Genomic DNA, 22,747 nt, shown 5'->3' on the forward strand with positions numbered 1-22,747 from the left:
CGTGGCTTTTGCTCTGGACTCTAAGGGTCTGACCCATCCGTAGTTTTATGGGCGTTACGGGCGGATTTTGAGAGCCTGCCGACGCCCGTTGCACACTGCCGCTGGTGACGCTTGATGAAAGATGCCGGTTATCAGTGCCTCTCACCGGATGTTCATCCCCTGGCCCAGTGTTCGCATCGTACCACGCCACTCGTCACTTGTCCATATTACTCTTCGCCACAGCGCCGCACTATTTGCTATACGATGAAGCTTAAGTAGAGCGGCGCTCGCGATCTTCTCTCGGCGGTTGACCCCCGCTTGGCTAGCTTGAGTCTAACTGGCACCCCGTAGCTGCGGCAAGATGCGGCGAGTGGCTGCGACCCTCCTCCTGTCGCTCACTTCACTGTTCGCCTTCGCTCAAACGGAAGGCCCGGAGTTCATATACGAAGTCGCTTGCGATCTCATCGCCGACGGGATTTCCCATGAGTCGGATGTGTACTACCCTGGTAGGTAATACAGACATTCTTCTATCGTGATCATGGTTCATTTGCAAGAATGAAATAGACACGAAGCAATATGCTACCGATAACTCCCATTGGGCACTGTCTAGTACAATCAATTCGACCTGCACAGTGGAGCCTGGAACTGCTGAAGACGTCGGCAAAATAGTAAGTATCTGTGTTCGCTAGATTTTGGAACCTGATTCCTATTTCCCGCCAGCTACTGGTGTTGGGTCTGACCCGAACTCCCTTTGGTGTACGTACAATCGACAATCATCGAGAATGCAGTAACTGAGTGGATCAAATAGATCAAAGGTGCAGGTCATACTGCTAACCCGGGCTACTCTGCTACTCCCGGGGTGCAGATCGCTATGACGCGCTTCACACAAGTCACATATGATGCAGAGGCAGGAGTAGCAGGCGTCGGAGCGGGTAACATTTGGGATAATGTTTACGCCGGCCTTGAGCCGTACAACGTAGGTGTAGTTGGCGGGCGAGTTAGCGGTATCGGCGTGGCGGGCTTCACTCTGGGTGGAGGTACGCATTTGGCTATCTGCGAGGTGTTACACGCTGATATGGCAAGTAGGTTACTCGTTCAAGTCAAACCAATACGGGCTGACTATCGACACGGTGGTCGGTTTCGAGGTCGTACTACCTTCCGGCATCGTAGTAAACGCAACTGCCAGTGAGAATCCCGAACTTTTCTTCGGACTGAAGGTGGGGATATGGCTTGAACTGTGTCAATGATCCACACCCTTACAATCCGTTGTGGTGCAGGGTGGCTTCAATAATTTCGGTATTGTGACGACATTTTACCTTCAAACACACCCGCAGACTGAGGTTTGGGTACGTCCTGTCCCTTCTGTGCCAACGTGCAGACATTGAGAGAATGCTGCTGTAGGGCGGAATCATCATCACCACGAATGTCGATGATGATGTGGTCGCTGCGACACAGAAGTTCTACGACAACGTGAACGATCCCAAGGCTGCAATCCTAACGACGTTCAATTACGACGCATCCATTGGGATGGTGCGTTCCTGATCTGCCCTTTGTTATCCCAGGTGACCAATAATTATTTGTTAAACAACAGAATATCACCGAAATGACCCTGTACTATAATGCCCCGACGCCACCGGAAGGGATGTTTGACGACTTCCTCGGTCTTACTTCGATATCCCAAAACATATCTACGAGATCCTATCTGTCCCTCATTCTCGCGACGATAGAGGGCTCGAATGGTCTGCGGTACGTCCTCGGTCTTGCTCTCCTTGGACACTTCTATAACAGTCACCGGATACCAGGGGTTATTTCCACACGGTCTCGCTGTACGATTACTCTACGACGCTGCTCAACGCCATTGTGAATGAAACCCAGGTGTGCCCTTCATTGTGCTGTCCCGCAAGCTTCTGTGCTCACGCTTCGTTGTCTTGTCAGTTCTGGCGAGGTCAACTCGAGTCGGACGTCCCGGAACTTTTCATCAGCTACGACGTCGAGCCAATCCTGCCAAGTGTATTCTCACACGGTACCGACTCAGCCTGGCCTCCTAGTCGTGAAAACGGCATCCTGCCTCTGAACATCTACTACGCATGGGCGTCACCGGACAACGATACGCTCATCAACCAGATCATGGTGCAAAGTGCCGAGTACCTGACTCAAATCGCCGTAGCTGAAGGCCAGGACATCGCGCAGACGTCGCTGTATCCGAACTATGCCATCTACAACACGACGATGGAGCGGATATACGCTGGTAATCTCCCCAGGCTGCGGGAAGTCAAAGCCAAGTATGATCCATTCAACGTCATGAGTCTTTCTGGCGGGTGGAAGTTCTAAGCTTCTGAAGGAGACTGGCCGGATGGTTGTATATATGTCCTTTGGACGATAATCACGTTTCTCCGTTAAATCATATAGCAACTATTTCGTCCTATTGCAGCTTCGGTATGTTTGCCAACATTCGTGAGCCCACATGCGCCCACAGACGATCGAATTGGCATTCAATTGCGCAGATGTGGACTGATCACTGTGGTACGTAAGTGGCAACGCCCTCCTGCACTGAATGTAACGTGTTCTCATTCTCATCCCTTGTCGTTTAAACTATGCTTCCGAAGCGAGAGTGGGTATGCGGGCAAAGGTTGCCACGAGACCAGGACGTCGACTAATCATACCACGTTGACCGACGGTGGTTTCGATATAAGATCGTGTGACGTGTACGCCCTCCCCAGTGCGGACTCGCATTGCGAAGAACGCCTCGGGCGCATCCCAGGGCGGGTTGACATGGATGAGAACCCGCTGATAGCGCGCTCACTAGGTCGTAATCTGCAGCGGATTGACACAGTGGGCATGAATAATGGATCCTATCCCTACGCTGTCGCAGGGTCGGTTTCAAGATGGAATAGACATACGTAGTCGCCAAGGGTGGCCACAGTTGTGTATGTTACAATATAGCCAAGACGTCCTGTGTCACATGAGTGAACAACAGTACAATGAAATTAATAATAACACCCCACATACCGACGACGTGACTCGGTGCACACGCGTGTAGCATGGGATGATCTCCGGCATGCTCTGGATCAATGAAGAAGGCAGAGTTGTCGCGACGCCGGGGATAAATACGAGTGCATATTGAACGGGGGAAGATGCGATTCAGAGTGTCATTGCTTAGGTTTCACCATCTGCGAGGCGTATTAGTAAACATTATATATAAACTCGGTCCCACCTACCTTCACCGTTACTACCGTTCCTCGCTCCGGCCTGTAGGGCCGCAAGCGTCTCCAATGTCTCTCGCCACTGCGGTCCGTGCGATGGGGCCACGTTGGTCTCCAACCGAGGGAAGAGTGCGAAGAGGAAGCGTGCGAGCTTCTCCGATGGAACGAACTGTTTGGCCATGAAGATGCGGCTCAATGGGTGCGGGGAGCCCGCGAGGGTTGCGAGATCCGTCTCGCAGTCTTGCAGTCCCGGCAGCTCGAGCGTGCGCAGGTTGAGGCAGTGCTTCGCAAAGGTGGATAAACACGAGATTGGCGGCAGGGGTTGGCCGTCCTCGACGTAGAATAGATTCAGCTTGATGAGACTAGGCCACGCAACCGCCATGTCATGTACGTCCTGAACATTCATGGCCATTTTGAAATGAAGTTCGATGTCGGCGCGTAGGATTCTCCGCAGAGCCAAGAGCGGTTTCAATACGTCCTTGAATTCGTACATCGTTTTCGGGAAGTCGCGAGGAATCGCTTTCAGCGAAATGAACTCGATTGATGAATTTCCGCAGTCGCGAAGCTTGTAGAGGAGATTGCTGATGTATGACAGCTCGGATTCGTCGATGTCTTTAAATATGAGGTCGACCATCGTGAGATGAGTACCGAGCATAGCGGATAATAGGTGGTCGATACTCCCGGGGCTCCCCTTGAGCGTTACGTCGCGCAATGCCGGGAAACCAGCAGGTGTTGAGTGCGCTATGGTGCGAACGGGGAGATCAAGGAGCAGGACACGAAGCTGCGGCAGGCTACCAATCTTCTCGATGAAGGTCCTTGAGAGAGGGCCAGCTTTGGCGGCGTCGATAAGTAGTCTGTGTACTGAGTGAAACCGGTCAATCGATTCCAAAATGCAAGTGTGCGACACGCGGAACACCAGTTCTCGGATTTTCGTCGCACGAGATGCCAGAATATGGACCATGTTCTGAAAGACAACCTCGCTCCGAGTGACAAGAGATTGGTCTTGGTGCATACCACGCGGCGGTATGTATATTGCATCGAGCGTACGAATTGCTGGCGGAGTGATATAGATCACGTTCAATGTTGCGGACTTGATTGAGTGAACCCATTGCAAGTGAGCGAGATTCGATAGCAACGGAGTACCTCCGCTATGGGCAGCTAGTGTCATCCATACGGTTGGATCCACATGCTCGAAGTCGACGTCGATGACGAGCAGCCTACGAATCCGCCGCGCGTATGAAAGTAAGCGCAGCCATTCGTGTTCACGGATGGGCAATAAGAGAGTCTGTCGCCAATCAGTCACAGTGCCACGTATAGAGTGGCAGTCAGTACCTTGACTGTCAATGTGCTGCCCTCCGCGGCCGGGGTGGCTATCAGCGAAGATCCTAGAAGCTGCAATAACGGCATGAGGGTATCCATGTGCCACCACAAAGCGTTCAAGGCGTGAACTTCGAATTCTTTGCACACGCGCGCACAGCCTGCAAGCGTAGAGATGGCTTTCTTGTCTCTGAGTACACGGATAGGTTGTCCAGACAGATCGCGCAAGTGAGACATGATCTCTCTCAGGATGAGATCATTTTGCAGCGCAGTAGACGTCATGATTTGGGAGTCCATAGCTGCGTTGGTGAGGTCTATGTGAGTCGACGCTTCGACCAAAATCATACTTGTGAATGTACGTACCAAATTCCTTTGACGCAAGCGCATGTCCGGTCGTAAGATCTAGGGTTTGCTAGTATGACAGCGTCCCTCACGCGGATTGAAAGCTAGGAAAGCCTTGATCCAGGAGAGGTCGAATCCAAGTGGCAGGACACGAGCGCGTTCAAGTTCGCGTCGGCGGCAACTCGGCGCGTCGGAAACGCGCGGGGCGCTGGACGTGTGTATCATGTGATCAATCTTCACGGCAAGTGCCGTCGTGTGAGCGCTTAGCTGCCATTGGGCTCTGCGACACTTCGGTTCTGTCTGACTTGCACTCCTCGCTGGACACCCACAGGACTGGATATGCTAGCCCAGAGCTGCTTCAAGCGGTTGAAACTGCATCGCTCAGGCTTGACCAACTTTGTATCACCATGTCTGTGCAGCTCTCGTACCCGGCCGTACTCACAACAACCCAGGTAATGTCCATTGATTACGAGATGCGAGTGTCAGTGTTGAACTATAGTCAGCGAAAACGATGGGTCAATCTTCTCCGGTAAGGCATCGCCCTGGGACAAGGTCTTCGAAGACATCGAGGAGCCGCCTGCGCCCCCTCCCGTCTCTATGCGGAAGCCGTCCCAGTTACCAACACGCGCACCCCGCAAGCAGGCCATGACAGCGCGCGAAGTCAATGCATTCGACCAGATGTTCGACATGATTTTCGACGCAGTATCCAACACCAAGAAGGACTCGAAGCGATCTGCGCCCGAGTCGATAGGAATCGGGCGGGCACGGTCGCAAGAGATGGGTGACCTGTTTGGACGGCTGCGAAGACAGTCGAAACACCAAAGGTGGACGAGCGAGTCGGACGAGGAGCTGGATAGGAAGAGGGAGGCGATGGAGCTATGCGATACAGACCAGCAGCTCCTGGAGTGGGCGATGCGCCAGGTGTTCGACGAATCCAAGCTCTGCGAAGAAAACGCTCGGAAAGCGGAGGCGAGTCCCTCTGCCTCGAAGACTTCGGTGCAATTACAACCACCATGGTACCCACACATGATATCCCTCCTCATGCGGACCTTTCGCGAGAAATACGGCGACCCTCATCTCGCGCTCTCGATCTTTGACCATGCACGCCATCTGTCTGTCCCCTCGTTTGTCTTTGGCTGCACGACGCCAGCGTACAACGAGCTCATCGAGACGCGCTGGCGCTTTTTCCGGGACCTGCGAGGTGCCTGCGACGCCCTGGAGGAGATGCGCGTGAACGGTGTCGAGATGGACAACCGGACGCGGTCGCTAGCGGAGATGATCCGGCGGGAGGTGGGCGAGCGCAACATGTGGCAGGAAGAGTCAATGATCGGCACTGGGGAGGTCTGGGACCTGGTTTCCCGGATTGAGCAGCTTGTTGCGCAGCGTGCGAGTCCAAGGAAGGTCGAAAAGCAGCGCAAGTCCCGCCATTGGTCCCCCACTAATGCGAACAGATGGGCTTCTGCGAACGAGGTTTGGAAGGGCGCGGCGCTTACGGAGGACGAGTCGAGTGACGGCTGGAAGTTCAACCAATGGGAACACCCTCTGACTACAGGGCTTTGATGTGGTGTTTGTGGTATGCTACAGTTTTTGGCTTGCACACAATCGTCGCTCATCCTGGCCTCTAGACATATGTATCTATTATTCCGGGGTTTCTTTCTATTGTCATCACGAGGTCGTGGAGAACCCTTTCCCACCTGATCATCCTGCACTCTCGCAGACGGTGCAATGAATGGTCGTTCTATCAGCGAAGCCGCCATATCAGCCCATTGATGTCATGACGGCTTCAATGCAATGCTCACGCCTTCTATAGGACTTCATTCGGTCCATGAGACTAGAGCAAGGCCTCTGCGGTGCTCTATCAGCAGCAACTGTCATGGACGGGTATGTTCTTCCGCTAACAGAGCTTCTGACATATGATACAGAATGCATGCACGCCGCTCGTTCCCATGTCTCTCAAGCAGCATGCAGGCTGCTTCATAAACCGATTCATTACCTCCCCTCGCCCTCTGGGAACGTCATGTCTTTGGTTAAGCTTCCTTTCCTTGTCTCAGGCTTGATTACGACGTACACCGTCCAGACGCCACCACACGCCCGCGTTGCCTCTAATCAGCGAGCGAAAGACGTCGGGTTGCACGAACGCTTCCTGTCAACCACTGCTCGCCTCAATGTCGAGATTATAAAGGTACTTCGCTTTCCTGCCATGTTCTCCAGATCGATCTATTGCACACCACTGATATATATACGCCACAAGGCCCTGACGTCGATCCCACTGCTCATTGAAGCGGCGGTCATCGTTGCGAATCGCTTCCCCTCGACGCCATTGTCGCGATGGATCCTGCGCATCTTCACACGTGGCAATCCAGGCGTCGTCCAGCGGCTGGTGCTCTCACCGGCATTCCTCGCTGCCTGCGTGGTCGGAGCCGCAGGCGGGGTCTTCCGCTACCAGTGCTACCGCACTCTCGGCCGCTTCTTCACGCTCGAGCTCGCCATCCACGACGGGCACAAGCTCATCACCGAGGGCCCGTACCGCTACGTGCGTCACCCGAGCTACACCGCCTGGAGCACTGGTGCGGTCGGCGTTGGCCTCATGTCGCTCACGCGTGGCGCGTGGTTCCGCGAGGCGGGCCTGCTGGAGACGGGAATGGGGAGGCTGGCATGCGCGTTCGGCGTCATGTACGTCGTGTATGGCATGGTGGGACTGATGGTCCGCGTGCCCAGTGAGGATGCGATGTTGAGGAAGCAGTTTGGGGAAGAGTGGGAGGCGTATGCGCAGCGGGTGCCGTATCGCATGGTGCCTTACGTGTTCTGACGTTGTCTGCTGCTTGTTGTCGTACTGAACAAATTGGGATTCTGTCTGACAGCCATCTGTTCAATATCACCTGGATTCGCAAGCTGTAGGTAGTTACATGCACTCTCCGTAACTGCACCGATGCCTGCCTGGAGGATACCCTGCACGCTTATGCTGTATCCGTATCATTGGGCGAATCTCACTCGTGCGTGTCTATATGCTTCCATGCATGTCTAGCTCATTGCGAGGACTTTATAGGTGATAGAGTTTCAGTTCCCAGGCTGTCGCGCGAGCGATGCCTTCAGCCGGAAGGGTGCAAATGGGTTTCGCATAAATCACTGACATGACGTGAACGACTTCCTAGGCTACCACCCTCTGCAGTATAACATGATCTCCCTGCGCACTCTGCATGGCCATTCCTACTCTCGCGTCATCCTCTGGGTCTCTCCGCGCTCGCCCAGACGTCGTAGCCGCTATTATCACCCCCATAGGACACCATGTCCCTCGCCAAACTGCCATTTCTGTTCTCCGGGATGACTGCAGGCTATGTTCTCATGACGCCTCCACAACCGAGTGTGCCCAGAGAGAAGCGTTCGAGAGATGTTACTCCATATGAACGTTTCTTCTCGGCAGTTGTACACAGGATCGTGCAGTTGGCGAAGGTGCGTAGCTCGTGCCATCTTATGCTGTATATCTGTACTGACTATCGGTTTACATTCAGATTACAACATGCGCTCCATTCGTCCTTGAGATAGCCGTCATACTTGCGAACGAGTACCCCTCGAACCAGCTCTCCCACTTCCTCATACCAATTCTTGTTCGTGGTTCCCTCGCACGTACGGGACAGATCGCGCTCTCTCCCACCTTCCTCCTGGGCTGGACTTTAGTATTGCTCAATACCACTCTGCGATACCGATGCTATTGCGCGCTGGACCGCTTCTTCACCTACGAACTCACCGTTCGCGACGGACAGCGGCTCGTGACCCACGGCCCGTACAGCTACGTTCGCCACCCCAGCTACACCGCTGTGACCCTAGGCGCGATCTGCATCATCCTCATGCACGTCGCGCAAGGTTCATGGACGAAGGAGTGTGGTATATTGCAGACACCGGCTGGGAGGGCGTTTGGGATGCTACATGTTGGGCTCTGCGTGTTCCTCACCCTGTCGGTCGCGTGGCGTACGGCTGGGGAGGACGGGATGTTGAGGAACCATTTTGGCAAGGAGTGGGAGGCGTACGCACAGAGGGTTCCCTATCGTATGATTCCTTATGTGTATTGACATTGCTTTTGGCACGATGCCTTTCAAACCAGTCCCAATATGTACAATCAGCATCTTGGTAGTCACTATTACTGATGTGTCCACATGCGTCGCAGTATTTTACCATCGACGTCCAACAGTCGACATCAAGTCGGTGACATTGGTACGGATATCTGGCACGTGATCCCTGCTACTGCATATATGCACAGTACTCAGAAAGTCCGATCCACGGGGAGAGCCGTTGCGTGCAACGCGTTGCGCGCAACGCGCAACGTCACGCAAGTCACGGTGTGGCTCCCCTGTGGCCTAAGCGGCGCCCGGGCCAACGATACACGAATCTTTTCAACCTTGGGCTACAAGGGATTGTTGGAGGTTATACTGAGAGGTGTATCCTCTAGTAGAACGAATGTCGCCTCTGTGTGCGTAGTTCGAGTGCTTACTCGATGCACCGCGGCCCGCCACCGCATACTTACGTAATCTCCCGGTAGATACATCGCGGCCACCGGCCACGGTGGCGACTGTTGGCGACTCAGAGACTAGAGTCGGTCCCCGCAATCCCAATTGAGCTAAAAACTGGAATGTAAACCCGATTATATAGGAGCTATCACACATCTAAACGATGTTCAGAAAACAGCTGTAAGTATGTTTGGAACGGACCGCATCACAAGGCACCCGCCACATGCCCCGATTAGGCAAGTGGTCGGTCAACGGTAATAAGTTAGTCGGAATCTATGTACAAGTAGACGTCAGCTAGCCGTGCAGTATTCACCAGCCAATCCTATGACTTCTCAAATAGTGCAGCTCTCTACTTAATTCTCATCGCTGCGGCGGCGCCGAGGCTGGACGAGCACATAAGCAACTGTCTGAAAGTGTATGTCACAGCGTGATGTGTGTGACTGTTGCACGTTGCGCGTTGCGCGTTGCACGCAACGCCCCTCCCAGTCGATCGGACGTTCTCACAGTACTCCAACGTTCAAGTTGAAACGTTCAACTCGAGCCCACTTTTGCGTGCATCCCTCCGACCTTGCGTCGGTGCAAATTTACTGGGCCGCCTTGGCATGTGAGTGTCTGTAAAGCATCTGTATGGTATCCCTATCATTGATGTGGACACGTCGCGCTCCTACAAGGGATATAAACAGTGCGAGAGACCCTTGGGTATGTATATGAAGCTTGTTGAGCACCCATGTCCGAGCCATGCAGTGAGTCTGACTCAGGGCTGGAAAGTGCTGCTAAAAGTGGGCATGGTCGGCCAGCTTGCGATGGAAGTTGTCCCCGATATGTATTGCACGAGGTTGCACATAGCCATCCATGGAGCGCCACCCGACCTAGTACACAAGCCAGTCGCGATAGTCCTCTATCTCCATACTCTCGGCTACATCCCACGATAGCCTCGACCACAGATAAGACGTCGGTTGGGGTTCTGCCTGGGTTATGCGGAGTTCTAGTCCCTCGGCGTCCCGAAGACATGGTTGTACCGACTTCTCTGTCTGCCTTATCGCCAGGATGGGTGCGGACGATGCGGAGCGACAGTTCAAACGAGCGGGGCAGTCCCGCTACTCTGGCGTGGGGAACCGTTCGTATAGATGTCAGATGGAAGCGAGTTTGCCCCACCGGCGCCGTCGGTGAGGTTTGCTCTCGACATCCTTCCAGAGAAAGACAGCGACTTCATGTCTACGTTGGATGAGTCTGTCACCCCGCCGCTCTCTCAAGGTGTGTCCTTTCTCACACGATCATCGCCGTGTCTAACGGAGTTGCTGTTCGTAGGAGTCGGTTATGGGATTATCTGTGGTGTCGGCGCGCTCTTCGCGGTTGGGATGTGGTGGGTGTCGCGGATGCTGAGCCAGTTCCAAAACGAGGTGCAAGGCTCCGAGATGTTCATGACCGCAAAGCGGTCTATAAACACAGGCCTGGTCGCCTCCGCTGTGGTCTCAGGCTGGACGATCGCCGCGACGCTTTTAACTTCCACCGCGTGGACATATGAGTTCGGCGTGTCCGGCGCGTACTTCTACGGTGCAGGTGCTTGCATACAGATCTTCGTCTTCGCCGTGAGTGTTATTCCGTATGCAACGCCAAATACATGGTATGCTCAATCTGGCATCGCCGATCCGACGTACCTTCTCTTTCAGGTCTCCGCCATTGAGCTCAAAAGGCGGGCACCGGGCGCTCACACGTTCATGGAAGTGTCGAGGCTACGCTATGGCACGACGGGGCATTGGATTCAGATCATCTACTCGACGATGTATCAGATCATCAACTGCGTCAACATCCTCGTCGGCGGCTCCGAGGTGTTCGAGGCGTTGACAGGCATGAGCGCCATCGCTGGCTGCTTCCTCCTTCCAGTGGGCGTAGTCATCTATACCCTGAGCGGCGGAATAAAGGCCACCATCCTCACCGACTACACCCACACTATCATTATCTATGCCCTTGTTCTCACAGGTCTCTTCGTTGTGTACAGCTCGTCGTCCCTCATCGGTTCTGCCGATGCGATGTACGAGTTGCTGAAGCAGGCGGCGGTACGATCGCCTGTGGTGAATAATGCAGGCGGGGAGTACCTCACGATGAGCTCGCAAAGTGGAATCCTCCTGGGCGTTGTCTTCTGGTGTGCTGTGTTTGGTACGACGGTGGACGTACAACTATATCAAAAGGCCATCGCCGCGAACCCGGCTGCTACCCTCCCCGGTTACCTCATCGGAGCATTAGCGTGGTTCTGGTATGTTTCCACCCCTATTTGCACTCAGCCTCAGACGACTGACGAAGGACCCAGTATACCCTTCTGTTTGGCAACAACATTCGGCCTCGCATGTCGCGCCCTCGAGAACACGCCGAACTTTCCGACCTATCCACGACCAATGACTGCCACCGAGATCTCCTCCGGCCTCTCCCTCCCGTACGCTGCGATCGCGCTCATGGGAAAAGGCGGCGGCGCCTTCGTCCTTCTCATGACCTTCATGGCCTGTACGTCCGGGTTCTCCGCTGACCTTGTCGCAGTTTCCTCCGTGTTTGTCTACGACGTGTACGGCACATACATCAACACGAACGCCACAGGAGGGCGCCTCGTCAAGCTCTCGCACGTCGCAGTCGTGATCTGGACGCTCTGCATGTCCGTCATCGCGACCGGAATCACGCGGACGACGATCGGCGTGAACTACCTGGTGACATGCATGGGCGTGTTTACCTGTTCGTGCGTCTTTCCGATGTACTGCACCGTGCTCTGGAGAGCGCAGAACAAGGCAGCCATCGCGCTGGCCCCTCCGTTGGGGAGCATCACCGCGATCGCGTCGTGGCTAGGGTCCGCTTACGCTTTGGAGGGCTCGGTGACCGTCGCGTCGACGTCGCAGACGCTTCCTCTGGTTATCGGCAACTCTGTCTCGCTCGTATCTGGAGCTGTGTACTCCATCATCTTCACATATGCGTTTGGGCCGCAAAACTTCGACTGGGAGATCCTCAAAGCCGGCGTGCGGGTCATTGACGACAGCGACGTTGCTGGTGTCACCGAGGAGCAGCTCAAGCAACAGCTCGCGGTCGAACACCTCTCGCCACATGACGAACGAGCGCTGTACAGGGGCAAAATCGTCGGCAGCTTCATGGCCATAGTGAGTATGTTCCTTTGATCATCCTCTGTTCTTAACTCAAGTGTCGCATAGGGCTTGTGCCTGATCTTCGTCATCCTAATCCCCCTCCCGATGTACTTCACGTCCTACGTCTTCTCGCAGCACTTCTTCCGAGCATGGGTCGCCATTACATTCATCATCGCGTGGATTGCTACCCTGGTCATCCTCATCATGCCTCTATATCAGGGACGGCACTCTCTCAAGCTGTTCTTGAACTACATCATCGGCTCGCGTCGGGACGCATTGGCGCACAAGATCGCACCAGGGGGGGTGTCCCGGGATCCCAGCATGGATTCCGAAGCGAATGAGAAGAGGGACGCTGTGCTTGGGGAGAAAGGAGCGGAGGCAGTCAAGGTGCAACCCGCAGAAGATGCAGATTAGCTATATAGTCCATCGCAAACACGCGGCCATGTATGCATAGAATTAGAACCAGCAACTGAGCAAGCAGCACGAAAGGCTCCCGTGGAAAGTGGACGGCGTCACGGCTTGGATGACATAGATTGCAACCTGGAAGGTATCATGCGCGATAAATGATGCTTATAGCTGATATTGCTTCCCTTGCTCTCCCGACGCCAGAGCACAACGTAGAACAATAACACGTGCGAATTCTACTGTGCAGCGGACGTTCAAGAGATTTTGTACGGCGAGGAACAAGCAGGGACAGCGCTTTCGTCACTGGTATAAGCCAAGAAAACAGGCGAAATGAACGATATAGACAACGACTCCGAACCCAGAAAGCATTACTAGATGTAGCGACTAGATGGTGCACAAGGAGAGTGGGAATCGCGAACACGGAGATATCTGTACTTTAATGCAGGGATACTCATCCAACATGTGTCGGGCGGGGCTCGGGGAGGTATACAACAGATTAGTGACTGGTATCCGGATGCGAGGCCTGGATTATAGCAGTAGATTATGATGTAAATGAGCGTGATGAATGGTCGCGGGGCTCAATGATTAGGTCTACGACGACCTTGGGAGTTCTTGGGCGGAGGGCTGGTGGGTGAGACAGCGCCTTGACCATGTGTCGGGATGTAGTCAGGATCGATGGTGTCACAACGAAGATGCAGCAAGAGATTGTGGACGAATGTATGCTCGTATCTGCGGCATAGATTGTCAGCACATACATTACGCGAACCAAGCGAGAGAGCCACTCACTGAGCATTCGTGAATACGACTGCGATACTCTCCGAGTTGCACCGCAGCAGGTTCGGCGCCATGACGAGTGCCAAATTCGGGCTCGTCATCTTCGTAACTGAGCTGACCTTCTCGTCCAAGAACAGCTGCAAGAAGCTGATGACGAATAGGACCACCCGGCGATTGATCGTTGGCAGCCGCTGCACGATGCTCACGCACGCCTCTGGGCTTTTGCTTGCGCGTATGCACTCGTGGTACAGCTCGTCAGGCACGAGCGGATCGCAGAGCTCACGAAGCCACAGCTTCATTAACGACGCGAGGATGTGGGGGTCATCGATGGCGTCGAGCGAGTAGTAGCCCTTCTCAATGCGGAGTTTGAGTTCGGATACAGAGTCGCCGTCGCCGGGTATACGGAAGATGCCTTCTGTTTTGGTGCCCCCCAAAGCGAGGATGCCGTCGGCGAGGAAAGGAAGGATGATGGGCACCTTCATATGCGGGTACGATCGTTCCTGTAAGCGGAAGACGGTATCGAGGGACTCGCCGAATATCGAAGGGTGGAATGCGGCATCCTGCATCATCGCCATTAGCTTGAAGCCCGACAGCTGCCACAGATGCACGGCGTACTCACCGACGCAGTCTCAATCTCTGCCGTCGTAGGTGGCTTGCCCCTCGGTCCCTTCCGTGCGATATATGCCAGTCGTCTCAAGCAGTACTTCGCCATGACATCCACGCGCCCCTCGTGGCGCACCGTCGCCTGTTGGAAGTAGGAGCGCAGATACGTCTCGAAGTCCTTCGAGGGCGGAAAGGTAACGAGCAAAACACAAAGCAGTTGCCAGCCCTTGAACACGCTCTCCCTATGCCCACATCGCAATTAGCCATCGCCACCGCCACTGCCCCGGTGACTGCGGGACTCTCGACAGATTAACGCCACTCACGCGCTTGGGTTCCCGGTGAGCTGCTTCATTACCTGGCAGTAAATTTCGTCGCGAAGCTCGCCATGTGCGATGCCCTCGCTGAGCAGCCATCGCTCGTCCTCCAGCTTCGCCGCCTGCCCGGGGTTCGGGAGGGATGTTGTCGATGCGTTGGCCATTGCGGATGAAACTGTCCCCTCACCCCCGAATCTCATGGCACGTTCGCGCTCGCGGTCGCCCATGATGTGCTGGATGACCTTGAAAATCTTCAATGCGTTTTTGTGCAGGGATCGGTTGAGTTGCAGTAATGGTGAACTCAATGGTGCCTGTCGCGGATGCATGAGATGGGTGCACACGAGTAGCGCCATATGACGGACCTTCTGCCAACTCATCATCTGCTCGACCGGGACCTTGCGCTTGAAAAGGAAACCGACACGGTGCGTGGAAAAGTACTGCCTTGCGAAATGCGACTCCGCGAATTGTTGGATATCGGAGGAGAGTTCGTGAGGGAGGACAAGGTATTTGCTTGGGCGAACACAGGTCAGTCATCAAGCAAGTCTGCGCATGCATTACAGACTTACCCGGTGTTGAGTGAGACAGCGGATGCGTGCGTCGGTTTGCGGTAGAGCTCAGCAGGGACGGTGCCGGCGTTCACGGCCTGGTTCATGTCCCTCGTTGCGTCTTACGACCAAGAGTCGAAGATCAACAGCTTTGCAAGCCACTGATGCGAAGACTCCTCACCTGGGTTGAAAATGGGAGTACTGATCACCTTCCCGTCGATAGTCGCAGGAGTAGGAGTAGATACGCTGCGGGCGCCTCCAGCATGAGGCAGCGCAGGCATGGGTCGTCGCGGACTGGGCGGCACGCCCGCCTTCTCTTTCTTCTTCCCCCGTTGCCACATCGGGTTTGGTGACGCAGGCGCAGTATGCAGGCCGTCGCCGTGGTCTGTGCTGATGCGAAGCTTGCGGGGATCGAGCAGTGACGGCGTAGCAGAGCGCTCGCCATGCCCATTCTCTGAGACGGTGCGGATCTTGTCCGCCGACAATGATGACGTCGTGGATCGCGAATCGGAAAGTGCGATCATCTCAAGCGCTGCGGAGAGAGACTGCGGCTGGGGCGCGCGATAGGAGAGGTAGCTGGACGATTTCGAACGCGACCGGCCCAGCGTGGAACCATCGTGCTGGCTCTGGTGCGCTTCTTCTTCTTCGCGCTTCTGTTCATTGCGCGCAGCGTCCTGCGCTTTGGCATACCGGTCGGTGATAGATTGCGCAGACATGGACTTGCGCGAGGGTACGGCAGAGGACGCGTCGGATACGTATGGTGAGCCGGGTATGGGTGCAAGTGGGTGTCCACGGGGATACGCAAGCGGGCCCCCACTCGACGTGGTTCCAGAGCGTACATGGTCACTACTCGTCGCCGGTCGGCGTGGGGGTGTCTTCTTGGAAGGGCCCGGGCTTACAGCGGGGCTGGCGGTTGGTGACGTCTTGGAAGGTGACCTACGGGAAGCGGACTGCGACCGGCGATCCTGCTGGTTTGCGGCGTGGCTCTGTCTGAGGTCTTGGTCGCTGCGATACGAGTTAGAGCGGCGGTATGGTACCCTATCATGCGTGCTCCCGTCAGGGGCGGAATCCTTGGGCGAAGATCGACGTGCGGATAGACGGCGTCCTAACGCCGTGTTCTACAAGGCGTTCAGTAGAGCGCTTCCGCGCAGAGGGCCGACGTACCTGTAGGATACCCAGAGGAATTACGAACGCGTTCGGCCGTTCCCAGACAGTCTCACTCGACTTGGTGTGGTAGTAGTACGGCAGCCCGCTTGCCTCGTCGATCATCTCCCACCACTCGCCCTCCGGATTTGGGGGCAATCTGCGAGGTCGTTGACGGCAGCGTCACACACATCGTAGCGGCGACTTACAGAAAGTTCCCAACTGGAGGGTCCCAGCTAACCTCTCCCGTTGCAGGGCATGCATAGAACGACACCTGGGTCTGCGTGCGGTGTTAGTGGAGGCACGCGCAGAGACGACATGACTTGACAAGCACTTGTGGATCAATCAGTGTCACCCAAAAGTTCGCTCCCCATCCCTCACCGGGCACCGCGTCTCCCGAGACGCTGCCTGACCGCGACTGTCTCCCCATGCTGGAAGCGGGCCGCCCGTTCAGGTGGACCTCGGGGGCAGATGGTACGCCATGATCGACCGAGGCGCGTCCTGCGACGTTTTCGGCGGGTGCTGAGGCAGCCTGAACATGACCGTTGAGGCTTGCGTCTGCATTCCTAGCAGATCTGTCCACGGCCGTGCCTGCAGACATTCAGAGCTAAGTTACCGCGACCGTGTGACTTGGGACACTCGAGGTGAGCTCGGAAGCTTTCCAAGCGCGAACGAGTCAAACTGCGTTCCGAGAACTGGCCGTCGGGAGAGATGCGCGAGAGGCTATGAGACCAGAGATGAGCTTTGCAGAAACGGCGGATAACACTCGACGACCTCTAGCACTTCAAATTCGATTCGGGAACGGCGACGCAGCAGAGCAAAGCGCCAGACATCGGCGTCTACAGCCTCCTGGCGCCATGTATTTGGCTACACGCAGTAAAAATGAAGGGCCTTATAGCTCAGTGGTTAGAGCATGCGATTGCAGCTTACGTAATCATCGCAGGGTCTCGTGTTCGAATCACGATGAGGCCTCTTTTTGCTTGACGAAGGCCTCACCCGGATCCAACATACAATGAAATTGCAACATAATATGAGCTGTATCTTCCTAGGAGGCTCGACAGCCGACCCCTCAGGCTGACAGGCCTTTGAGTTTCCTGCAACCACCATACTGCCATCAAGCCTACAGGAGGGCACATGGGGGGAAAGAGCAGATCCTGATCCCGGCGAGCAGAGCGTACATGCGAGGCCGCCGTGCACAAGTGCAAGTCCCATTGATGTCAACTTGACATACATAGTATCAGAAGCCCATCGCCAATACTCACTTTGTATTGTACAACCTCGGAGCGACGGATCTGGGTGTCGTTGTGTACCCAAATCCACCCCGTCAAAGTCAACGATGCCCAGAACAGACTGAACCTCGCGTTCGTCAAGGTCGTCGGCTATCGCCGCCCTCCCCGCAGTACGACTTGCAGGCGCGCTTTGCCGCCGTTGAGCGGAGTGGCGGCTACAGTGATGTGCGCCGGAACCGGAAGAGCGGCATCAGCTGCAGGACGTGGCTCATGCGTGCGCTCGGACTCCTCCAGGAGGATGAAGTTATTCGACGGGACACGCCGGTGTTGACCACCGAAGGCGCGGTGAAGGATATCGGCACAGAAGTGGAGAGACGTCTTGGCGAAGGGGAGGATCTGGACACCCAGATCAGAATTGTTTGATTCATGAACTCGCATTTGTATATTAGCGACAGAGGCCACTGTCGATGTATGCAATGTGAATTTCGAGGGAGACCAATTCAACTTACTTCCGCATTCGTGGCATGGGCAATGATGTGTGACGATTTGACCCAGTGTCCTGCCAGTGGACATCATCAAATTATTGCTATTGTAAAACGCCATATCGCGAGCAGTGATGACCACTTACAGCTATTACAACCCTTTTTCCGACATTGATTGGGCTACTGTATGTACGTACAAGTCTTAGGCTTGCATGGCGAACCTTGCTCAAAGCTCGGGAAAGCTTCTCCGCCGGAGTTGCGCCTCGGGCCATTGGTTGGAAACTAATCCCCGCTCCCGCTGAATGACTACAGGTCCACATGCGGATTATGCAATCGCTCATTGACGAGTGTTATCACATTCATAGCGAATACACTCAGCCATCGCGAGTAGACTCGCGCGAGCTCGACGCTTCGGATATTCAAGGGTCCCCAGGTCGGTCATCTATAGCATCAACATCAGCGAGGAATCCGCAGGCGGAGAAGATAACACGCACCGGGTCCCAGCCAGTGGTCACATAATCCGTCTGTATTGCACCCCGGAGTGTTGCCGGTGGTGACATCCGTCAGGGCAGAGCCATGGGTTGAGGAAGCCTAGAGGAGGCCCTAGTGCTTACCCAGGGAGCAGAAACCGATAGTGGCGGGGTAGCCCTGACTCGTCGAAAGTACACCATACGGTGTAGAGGCAAGAGGAGGCTTACCACTGTACGACAGTCAGGATGTCGCACATTTTTTCTCGAGACTCGAAGGAAGCACCACTCCCAATTCGCATATGGTGCTTGGTATCGTGTGCCGCACAGGGACGTTTTTGGATGGTACCATGCAGTCTGGCGTAACACCATATGGTTGTGACCTGCGCACGGAGAGGCATGAGAACAGTACACTGCCAGACGGCTCGAGTGCCGTTCGGCACAATGAGTAGTCAATGCATCACTCGAGAGTCAGAATGCATACATCGGCGAACACGTTTCGGAGCCGCGGGCTCATCCGAACGGAGATACGTGCCCGCGATGCTGTTTTCAGTCGGCATCCAACATGGACCGATGATTTGCGCGTACAGCATTGCGGGTACGTACTGATCCCGTGGGTTCAGCTGCGATGCACCGCTGAGCCCACAGAGCTCCCCTCTTACACTGCAGCAGTGTACTTGCGGGCGTCGGGATACTGTGTGTCGCGTTAGCATGGATGACGAGAGCATTGCATGAAGAGGGATCGAGCGCACAGATGTGAGCGGGCCCTCGTCCATAAGATCGTTGTGTGGCCCCTCGCCCGGAGTGTTCCCCCTTTCCTTCGCGCTCCCATCTTCCATGAGGGCAGCCAGCCGGTTTCATGTATCCGGGTGACCAAATTGCAGGACCGGTATTGGAACGTCGTATGTATTCGTGCGACAACTTAGCACAGCGACGGGTTCAAATTCGCAAAGAAAGGAGCCCGAAGAAATCCGGCGTGCTGCCGAGGGAGACATATAGCCAGCTGAGAGTCGACTGAACATCAGGTCGACCGAGGGAGGGTAAGCAGGCGCCGGAGGAGCTCCTCCGGTCGATCGATCAAATGCGCGCGCATGGCAACACCCGGCGGCTCATTGAGCGGCGCACTAGCGGCGCCTGTTCTCGTCCGTGCTTGGCCTGCAACGTCTCCTCTGTGGACGTGTCAGAGAGTTGAGTACGTACTGTCTTTCTTCGAGCAGCTCGGCCTAATCGTGCGCATCAGGTATGCGAGGGAGGCTCAGCACGCCACAGAAGCCCGAGTTTACCGTGCGCTTTCCCTGCGAGACGATCCCCGCGACTCAATTCACACCGCACGAGGCGCAACCCAGTGACTCCGGCGGGATCATTCCGAGACCGACTGTGCCGCTCATGCTGCCGCTCAACAACGACCCACGGCCGTATTCTTAGATTAGCATCCCATGTGCCCGTCCATCCTATAAGTGAGCCTCCAGGCATGCCCTCCCGGCCCGCACACACGCCCCGACCACTCTTCATTCCCCTCCGCCCCTTCAGCACCTGCGTGTAGCAGCATGCTCAGGCTAGGCGTCTTCGTCTCCCTCCTTTCGCTCGCCGTGGCGACGCCCACGCCGCCGCGCACCATGCGCGTCCATACCCGCATGGACAGTGCCCCCGTAGGGTTCACTCTCGCGGGCGCGGCCAGCCCCGATACGATGATCAAGCTCCGGGTTGCCCTCGTACAGAGCAACCCGGCTGGACTCGAGGATGCGCTGTACGATGTCAGCACGCCGTCGAGCGCCAACTATGGACAGTACCTGACCAGGGAAGAGGTGCGTGCTTGTGGAGTACCCGCCCATGACCGTGCTTATGTTGATTCGCTAGGCTGCGGCCTTTGTGGCACCGAGCGACGAGACTACCTCAGCCGTGAACACTTGGCTCGCGGAGCACGATGTGACCGCTACACCGCTCACGCCTGCAGGCGACTGGATCGGCTTCACCGTGCCCGTCAGCAAGGCGAATGAGATGTTCGCCGCCGACTATAGCGTCTATGCGCACACTGAGACGGGCCAGACCGCTATCCGGACGCTGTCTTATTCGGTCCCGGAGGAGCTTATCGAGCATCTCAAAGTCCTTTACCCATCCACCACGTGTGTTCCGAATCCGCCTTCAATGCAACTGACGGACTTTATGCTTTACTTAGATTCCCCAAGGTCCAACGCAAACTCCAAGTCGTCAAAGCACCCGTATCTGTGGTTCCTGAGACAACGCAGGGCGCGGAGAACGCCGCCGTCAACGCGTCGTGCGCGAGCACCATGACTCCGTCATGTCTGCAGCAGATCTACGGAGTGCCGTCATCGCCGGCTACTCAGTCGTCGAACAAGCTCGCCGTAGCGGGTTACGATGACCAATGGTCAAACATTGCGGATCTAAGCGTAGGTCATTACCAGCGGCTCGCCCTCGTCAACGAGAGCTCATCATGTGTCTCTCAGACGTTCCTCAAGAGATATCGCCCTGATATGAGCTCCAACACGTCGTTCACGCTTGAGACGCTGGATGGCGGATCAAACAACCAGACCGAAGCAGATGCCGGTGTGGAGGCAAACTTGGACATTCAGTACACCGTCGGAGTCGCGACGAATGTGCCAACAGTGTTCATCTCTGCAGGCGAGAACAACAACGACGGTGATCTTGGCGGCTTCCTCGACATGACCGACCTCCTGTTGAACGAGACGAACCCACCCCAGGTATGGACGACGAGCTACGGGCCGAACGAGGACGACGTTCCTGAGGATCTAGCCTAGTACGTATGCAGCGATCTCCTCTTGACCCTGCGCTGAACGCACGACCCTGCAGCAACCTCTGCAACGCATACGCGCAGCTCGGCGCGCGCGGTGTCTCCATCCTCTTCGCGACCGGCGACGGCGGCGTGTCGGGCACGCAGTCGTCCGAGTGCACGACCTTCGTGGTGCCCTTCCCCGACGGCTGCCCGTACATGACGAATGTCGGGTCCACGACCGGGTTCGCGCCCGAGATCAGCGCGTCCTTCTCCTCGGGCGGGTTCAGCAACTACTGGGCGCGCCCGTCGTACCAGGCGGACGCGGTCGAGGCGTACCTCAAGACGCTCGGGGACACGTACGCGGGCCTGTACAACGCGAGCGGGCGCGCGTTCCCGGACGTGGCGACGCAGGGCATCAACTTCAGCGTCGTGATCGACCAGGAGTTCTACCTCGTCGACGGGACGAGCTGCTCGAGCCCGACGTTCGCGAGCGTGGTCAGCCTGCTCAACGACGAGCTGGTCGGCAGTGGGAAGCCCGTGCTCGGCTTCTTGAACCCGTGGCTGTACTCGACGGCCGCGGGTGCGTTCAATGATATCACGGAGGGGAGCAACCCTGGGTGTGGGACGGACGGGTTCAACGCTACCGCTGGGTGGGACCCTGTGAGTGGTTCAGAGGTTTCGTCTGCCTTGGTTTGGAGGCTGATATACTGTGTGTGAATAGGTTACGGGTCTGGGCTCGCCCGACTACGCGAAGCTGAGGTCCGCGGCGGGCTTGAGCTGATGAAGACGGATAGCTTTCACTGTCGATCGTTACGTGCGCTCGTTGTATGACTGTAAGTAGCATTGCTTGGGTCGCGGAACTCTCTCTTAAGTGCGCCCGTTCATACTGATAGCATCTGTCTCCGAAACTATCTTTTGCGACTGATCCTTCGGTATGTTGGTGAGCAGACACAAGAGCTGTGTTCGATAACGCAATCAGGTAGATCGCAGCGATGCATCATCTCTGTTGCCGACCATGAACGGACGACAAGTAAGTGATTACACGGGTCCTTTTCGTTCAATCGGTGCCCGCCGTGGTTCCTAACGTAGGATGATTCCTGTGGTCAACACCGACGCGAACACTGTTGCCGCCACAAATCAACGTGCCTACCGGGGACCTGCCACAGCAGCCTTCAGTTTGAACATGCCAGAGCTCCCAAACCAGTGACCTAGCGTACTAGCGTCAGCGAACATACCTGGAGCATCATATTCGGACAGCTCTCTGCAATGTTGGAAGTTTTGTCTATCAACGCTGGGTAGTATTGCGATTGAGAATTGAGAAAAGCGGACACGAATTCGGGAAGTCCTTGTCCATCGAGGGTTGATTGAGAACACTGTGACGTCAGTACTGTAGATTGTTTGGCCCAGTTATGCAACGGCGTTGACGCCGGTGCTTTCCAAAAACGGTGCGGTCAACCAGCCGCACCGACTTCTGAGCGACCGTGACTATTTCATTGCCATTCCTCATGGCATACGCCCATGGCTCTGACGGGTTATCTTCATATGCACCTGTGCTGCTGAGACACTGC

General features: G+C 55.7%; 9 protein-coding genes and 1 non-coding gene across 10 annotated transcripts; 8 read left to right on the plus strand and 2 right to left on the minus strand.

Moving 5' to 3' along the window:
- The first annotated feature begins 263 nt into the window (after positions 1-263).
- Positions 264-2,462, plus strand: C8Q71DRAFT_321141 (FAD dependent oxidoreductase). Its single transcript, XM_047917796.1, has 10 exons — positions 264-485; positions 544-647; positions 700-735; positions 788-1,016; positions 1,066-1,196; positions 1,257-1,325; positions 1,381-1,509; positions 1,571-1,725; positions 1,782-1,854; positions 1,915-2,462. Exons 1-10 carry the CDS (start codon positions 341-343, stop codon positions 2,308-2,310), a joined length of 1,467 nt encoding a protein of 488 aa, XP_047774020.1. The 5' UTR covers positions 264-340; the 3' UTR covers positions 2,311-2,462.
- Positions 2,463-3,135: 673 nt separating this feature from the next.
- Positions 3,136-4,796, minus strand: C8Q71DRAFT_862213 (uncharacterized protein; the record flags this gene model as incomplete). The annotated part of the gene is made up of 3 exons (XM_047928003.1): positions 3,136-3,149; positions 3,198-4,467; positions 4,515-4,796. 3 exons carry the CDS (start codon positions 4,794-4,796, stop codon positions 3,136-3,138), a joined length of 1,566 nt encoding a protein of 521 aa, XP_047774021.1.
- A 327-nt stretch (positions 4,797-5,123) lies between these two features.
- On the plus strand, positions 5,124-6,560 carry C8Q71DRAFT_321332 (uncharacterized protein). Its single transcript, XM_047917799.1, has 3 exons — positions 5,124-5,293; positions 5,345-6,414; positions 6,467-6,560. Exons 1-2 carry the CDS (start codon positions 5,181-5,183, stop codon positions 6,399-6,401), a joined length of 1,170 nt encoding a protein of 389 aa, XP_047774022.1. The 5' UTR covers positions 5,124-5,180; the 3' UTR covers positions 6,402-6,414; positions 6,467-6,560.
- Positions 6,561-6,858: 298 nt separating this feature from the next.
- C8Q71DRAFT_716381 (uncharacterized protein) lies at positions 6,859-7,650 on the plus strand (the record flags this gene model as incomplete). Its single annotated transcript, XM_047921098.1, has 2 exons — positions 6,859-7,023; positions 7,093-7,650. 2 exons carry the CDS (start codon positions 6,859-6,861, stop codon positions 7,648-7,650), a joined length of 723 nt encoding a protein of 240 aa, XP_047774023.1.
- A 265-nt stretch (positions 7,651-7,915) lies between these two features.
- C8Q71DRAFT_321330 (uncharacterized protein) lies at positions 7,916-9,005 on the plus strand. The gene is made up of 2 exons (XM_047917798.1): positions 7,916-8,291; positions 8,351-9,005. The coding sequence occupies exons 1-2, from the start codon at positions 8,127-8,129 to the stop codon at positions 8,906-8,908; spliced, it is 723 nt and encodes a 240-aa protein (XP_047774024.1). The 5' UTR covers positions 7,916-8,126; the 3' UTR covers positions 8,909-9,005.
- A 1,327-nt stretch (positions 9,006-10,332) lies between these two features.
- C8Q71DRAFT_321357 (putative sodium/proline symporter) lies at positions 10,333-13,069 on the plus strand. The gene is made up of 5 exons (XM_047917800.1): positions 10,333-10,597; positions 10,652-10,932; positions 11,014-11,597; positions 11,652-12,480; positions 12,532-13,069. Exons 1-5 carry the CDS (start codon positions 10,471-10,473, stop codon positions 12,877-12,879), a joined length of 2,169 nt encoding a protein of 722 aa, XP_047774025.1. The 5' UTR covers positions 10,333-10,470; the 3' UTR covers positions 12,880-13,069.
- A 379-nt stretch (positions 13,070-13,448) lies between these two features.
- Positions 13,449-16,850, minus strand: C8Q71DRAFT_716454 (uncharacterized protein; the record flags this gene model as incomplete). The annotated part of the gene is made up of 10 exons (XM_047921103.1): positions 13,449-13,599; positions 13,657-14,204; positions 14,264-14,489; positions 14,571-14,872; positions 14,924-15,071; positions 15,128-15,227; positions 15,288-16,224; positions 16,271-16,409; positions 16,459-16,529; positions 16,584-16,850. The coding sequence occupies 10 exons, from the start codon at positions 16,848-16,850 to the stop codon at positions 13,449-13,451; spliced, it is 2,889 nt and encodes a 962-aa protein (XP_047774026.1).
- Positions 16,851-17,137: 287 nt separating this feature from the next.
- On the plus strand, positions 17,138-17,221 carry C8Q71DRAFT_t142. The gene has a single exon. It is a non-coding gene; the product is annotated as a tRNA-Cys (tRNA).
- Positions 17,222-19,388: 2,167 nt separating this feature from the next.
- On the plus strand, positions 19,389-19,875 carry C8Q71DRAFT_321573 (uncharacterized protein). Its single transcript, XM_047917801.1, has one exon. The coding sequence runs from the start codon at positions 19,519-19,521 to the stop codon at positions 19,774-19,776; it is 258 nt and encodes an 85-aa protein (XP_047774027.1). The 5' UTR covers positions 19,389-19,518; the 3' UTR covers positions 19,777-19,875.
- A 99-nt stretch (positions 19,876-19,974) lies between these two features.
- On the plus strand, positions 19,975-21,960 carry C8Q71DRAFT_862219 (peptidase S8/S53 domain-containing protein; the record flags this gene model as incomplete). The annotated part of the gene is made up of 6 exons (XM_047928004.1): positions 19,975-20,232; positions 20,285-20,550; positions 20,604-20,835; positions 20,893-21,203; positions 21,257-21,839; positions 21,901-21,960. 6 exons carry the CDS (start codon positions 19,975-19,977, stop codon positions 21,958-21,960), a joined length of 1,710 nt encoding a protein of 569 aa, XP_047774028.1.
- Positions 21,961-22,747: the final 787 nt, after the last annotated feature.

Source organism: Rhodofomes roseus, assembly GCF_022264815.1.
Source record: "Rhodofomes roseus strain CIRM-BRFM 1785 chromosome Unknown C8Q71scaffold_29, whole genome shotgun sequence".
Lineage (NCBI taxonomy): Eukaryota > Fungi > Basidiomycota > Agaricomycetes > Polyporales > Fomitopsidaceae > Rhodofomes > Rhodofomes roseus.

Bases quoted from the DNA above. Each gene is read 5' to 3' on its own strand.
- C8Q71DRAFT_321141 (XM_047917796.1), top strand. From the start codon at position 341: ATGCGGCGAGTGGCTGCGACCCTCCTCCTGTCGCTCACTTCACTGTTC. The intron at 1,510-1,570 runs GTGCGTTCCTGA...GTTAAACAACAG, and splicing joins ACGACGCATCCATTGGGATG to AATATCACCGAAATGACCCT. The intron at 1,855-1,914 runs GTGTGCCCTTCA...TTGTCTTGTCAG, and splicing joins CCATTGTGAATGAAACCCAG to TTCTGGCGAGGTCAACTCGA.
- C8Q71DRAFT_321332 (XM_047917799.1), top strand. From the start codon at position 5,181: ATGCTAGCCCAGAGCTGCTTCAAGCGGTTGAAACTGCATCGCTCAGGC. The intron at 5,294-5,344 runs GTAATGTCCATT...AACTATAGTCAG, and splicing joins CCGTACTCACAACAACCCAG to CGAAAACGATGGGTCAATCT.
- C8Q71DRAFT_321330 (XM_047917798.1), top strand. From the start codon at position 8,127: ATGTCCCTCGCCAAACTGCCATTTCTGTTCTCCGGGATGACTGCAGGC. The intron at 8,292-8,350 runs GTGCGTAGCTCG...GTTTACATTCAG, and splicing joins GGATCGTGCAGTTGGCGAAG to ATTACAACATGCGCTCCATT.
- C8Q71DRAFT_321357 (XM_047917800.1), top strand. From the start codon at position 10,471: ATGTCAGATGGAAGCGAGTTTGCCCCACCGGCGCCGTCGGTGAGGTTT. The intron at 10,933-11,013 runs GTGAGTGTTATT...CTTCTCTTTCAG, and splicing joins TACAGATCTTCGTCTTCGCC to GTCTCCGCCATTGAGCTCAA. The intron at 11,598-11,651 runs GTATGTTTCCAC...CGAAGGACCCAG, and splicing joins GGAGCATTAGCGTGGTTCTG to TATACCCTTCTGTTTGGCAA.
- C8Q71DRAFT_321573 (XM_047917801.1), top strand. From the start codon at position 19,519: ATGGCAACACCCGGCGGCTCATTGAGCGGCGCACTAGCGGCGCCTGTT.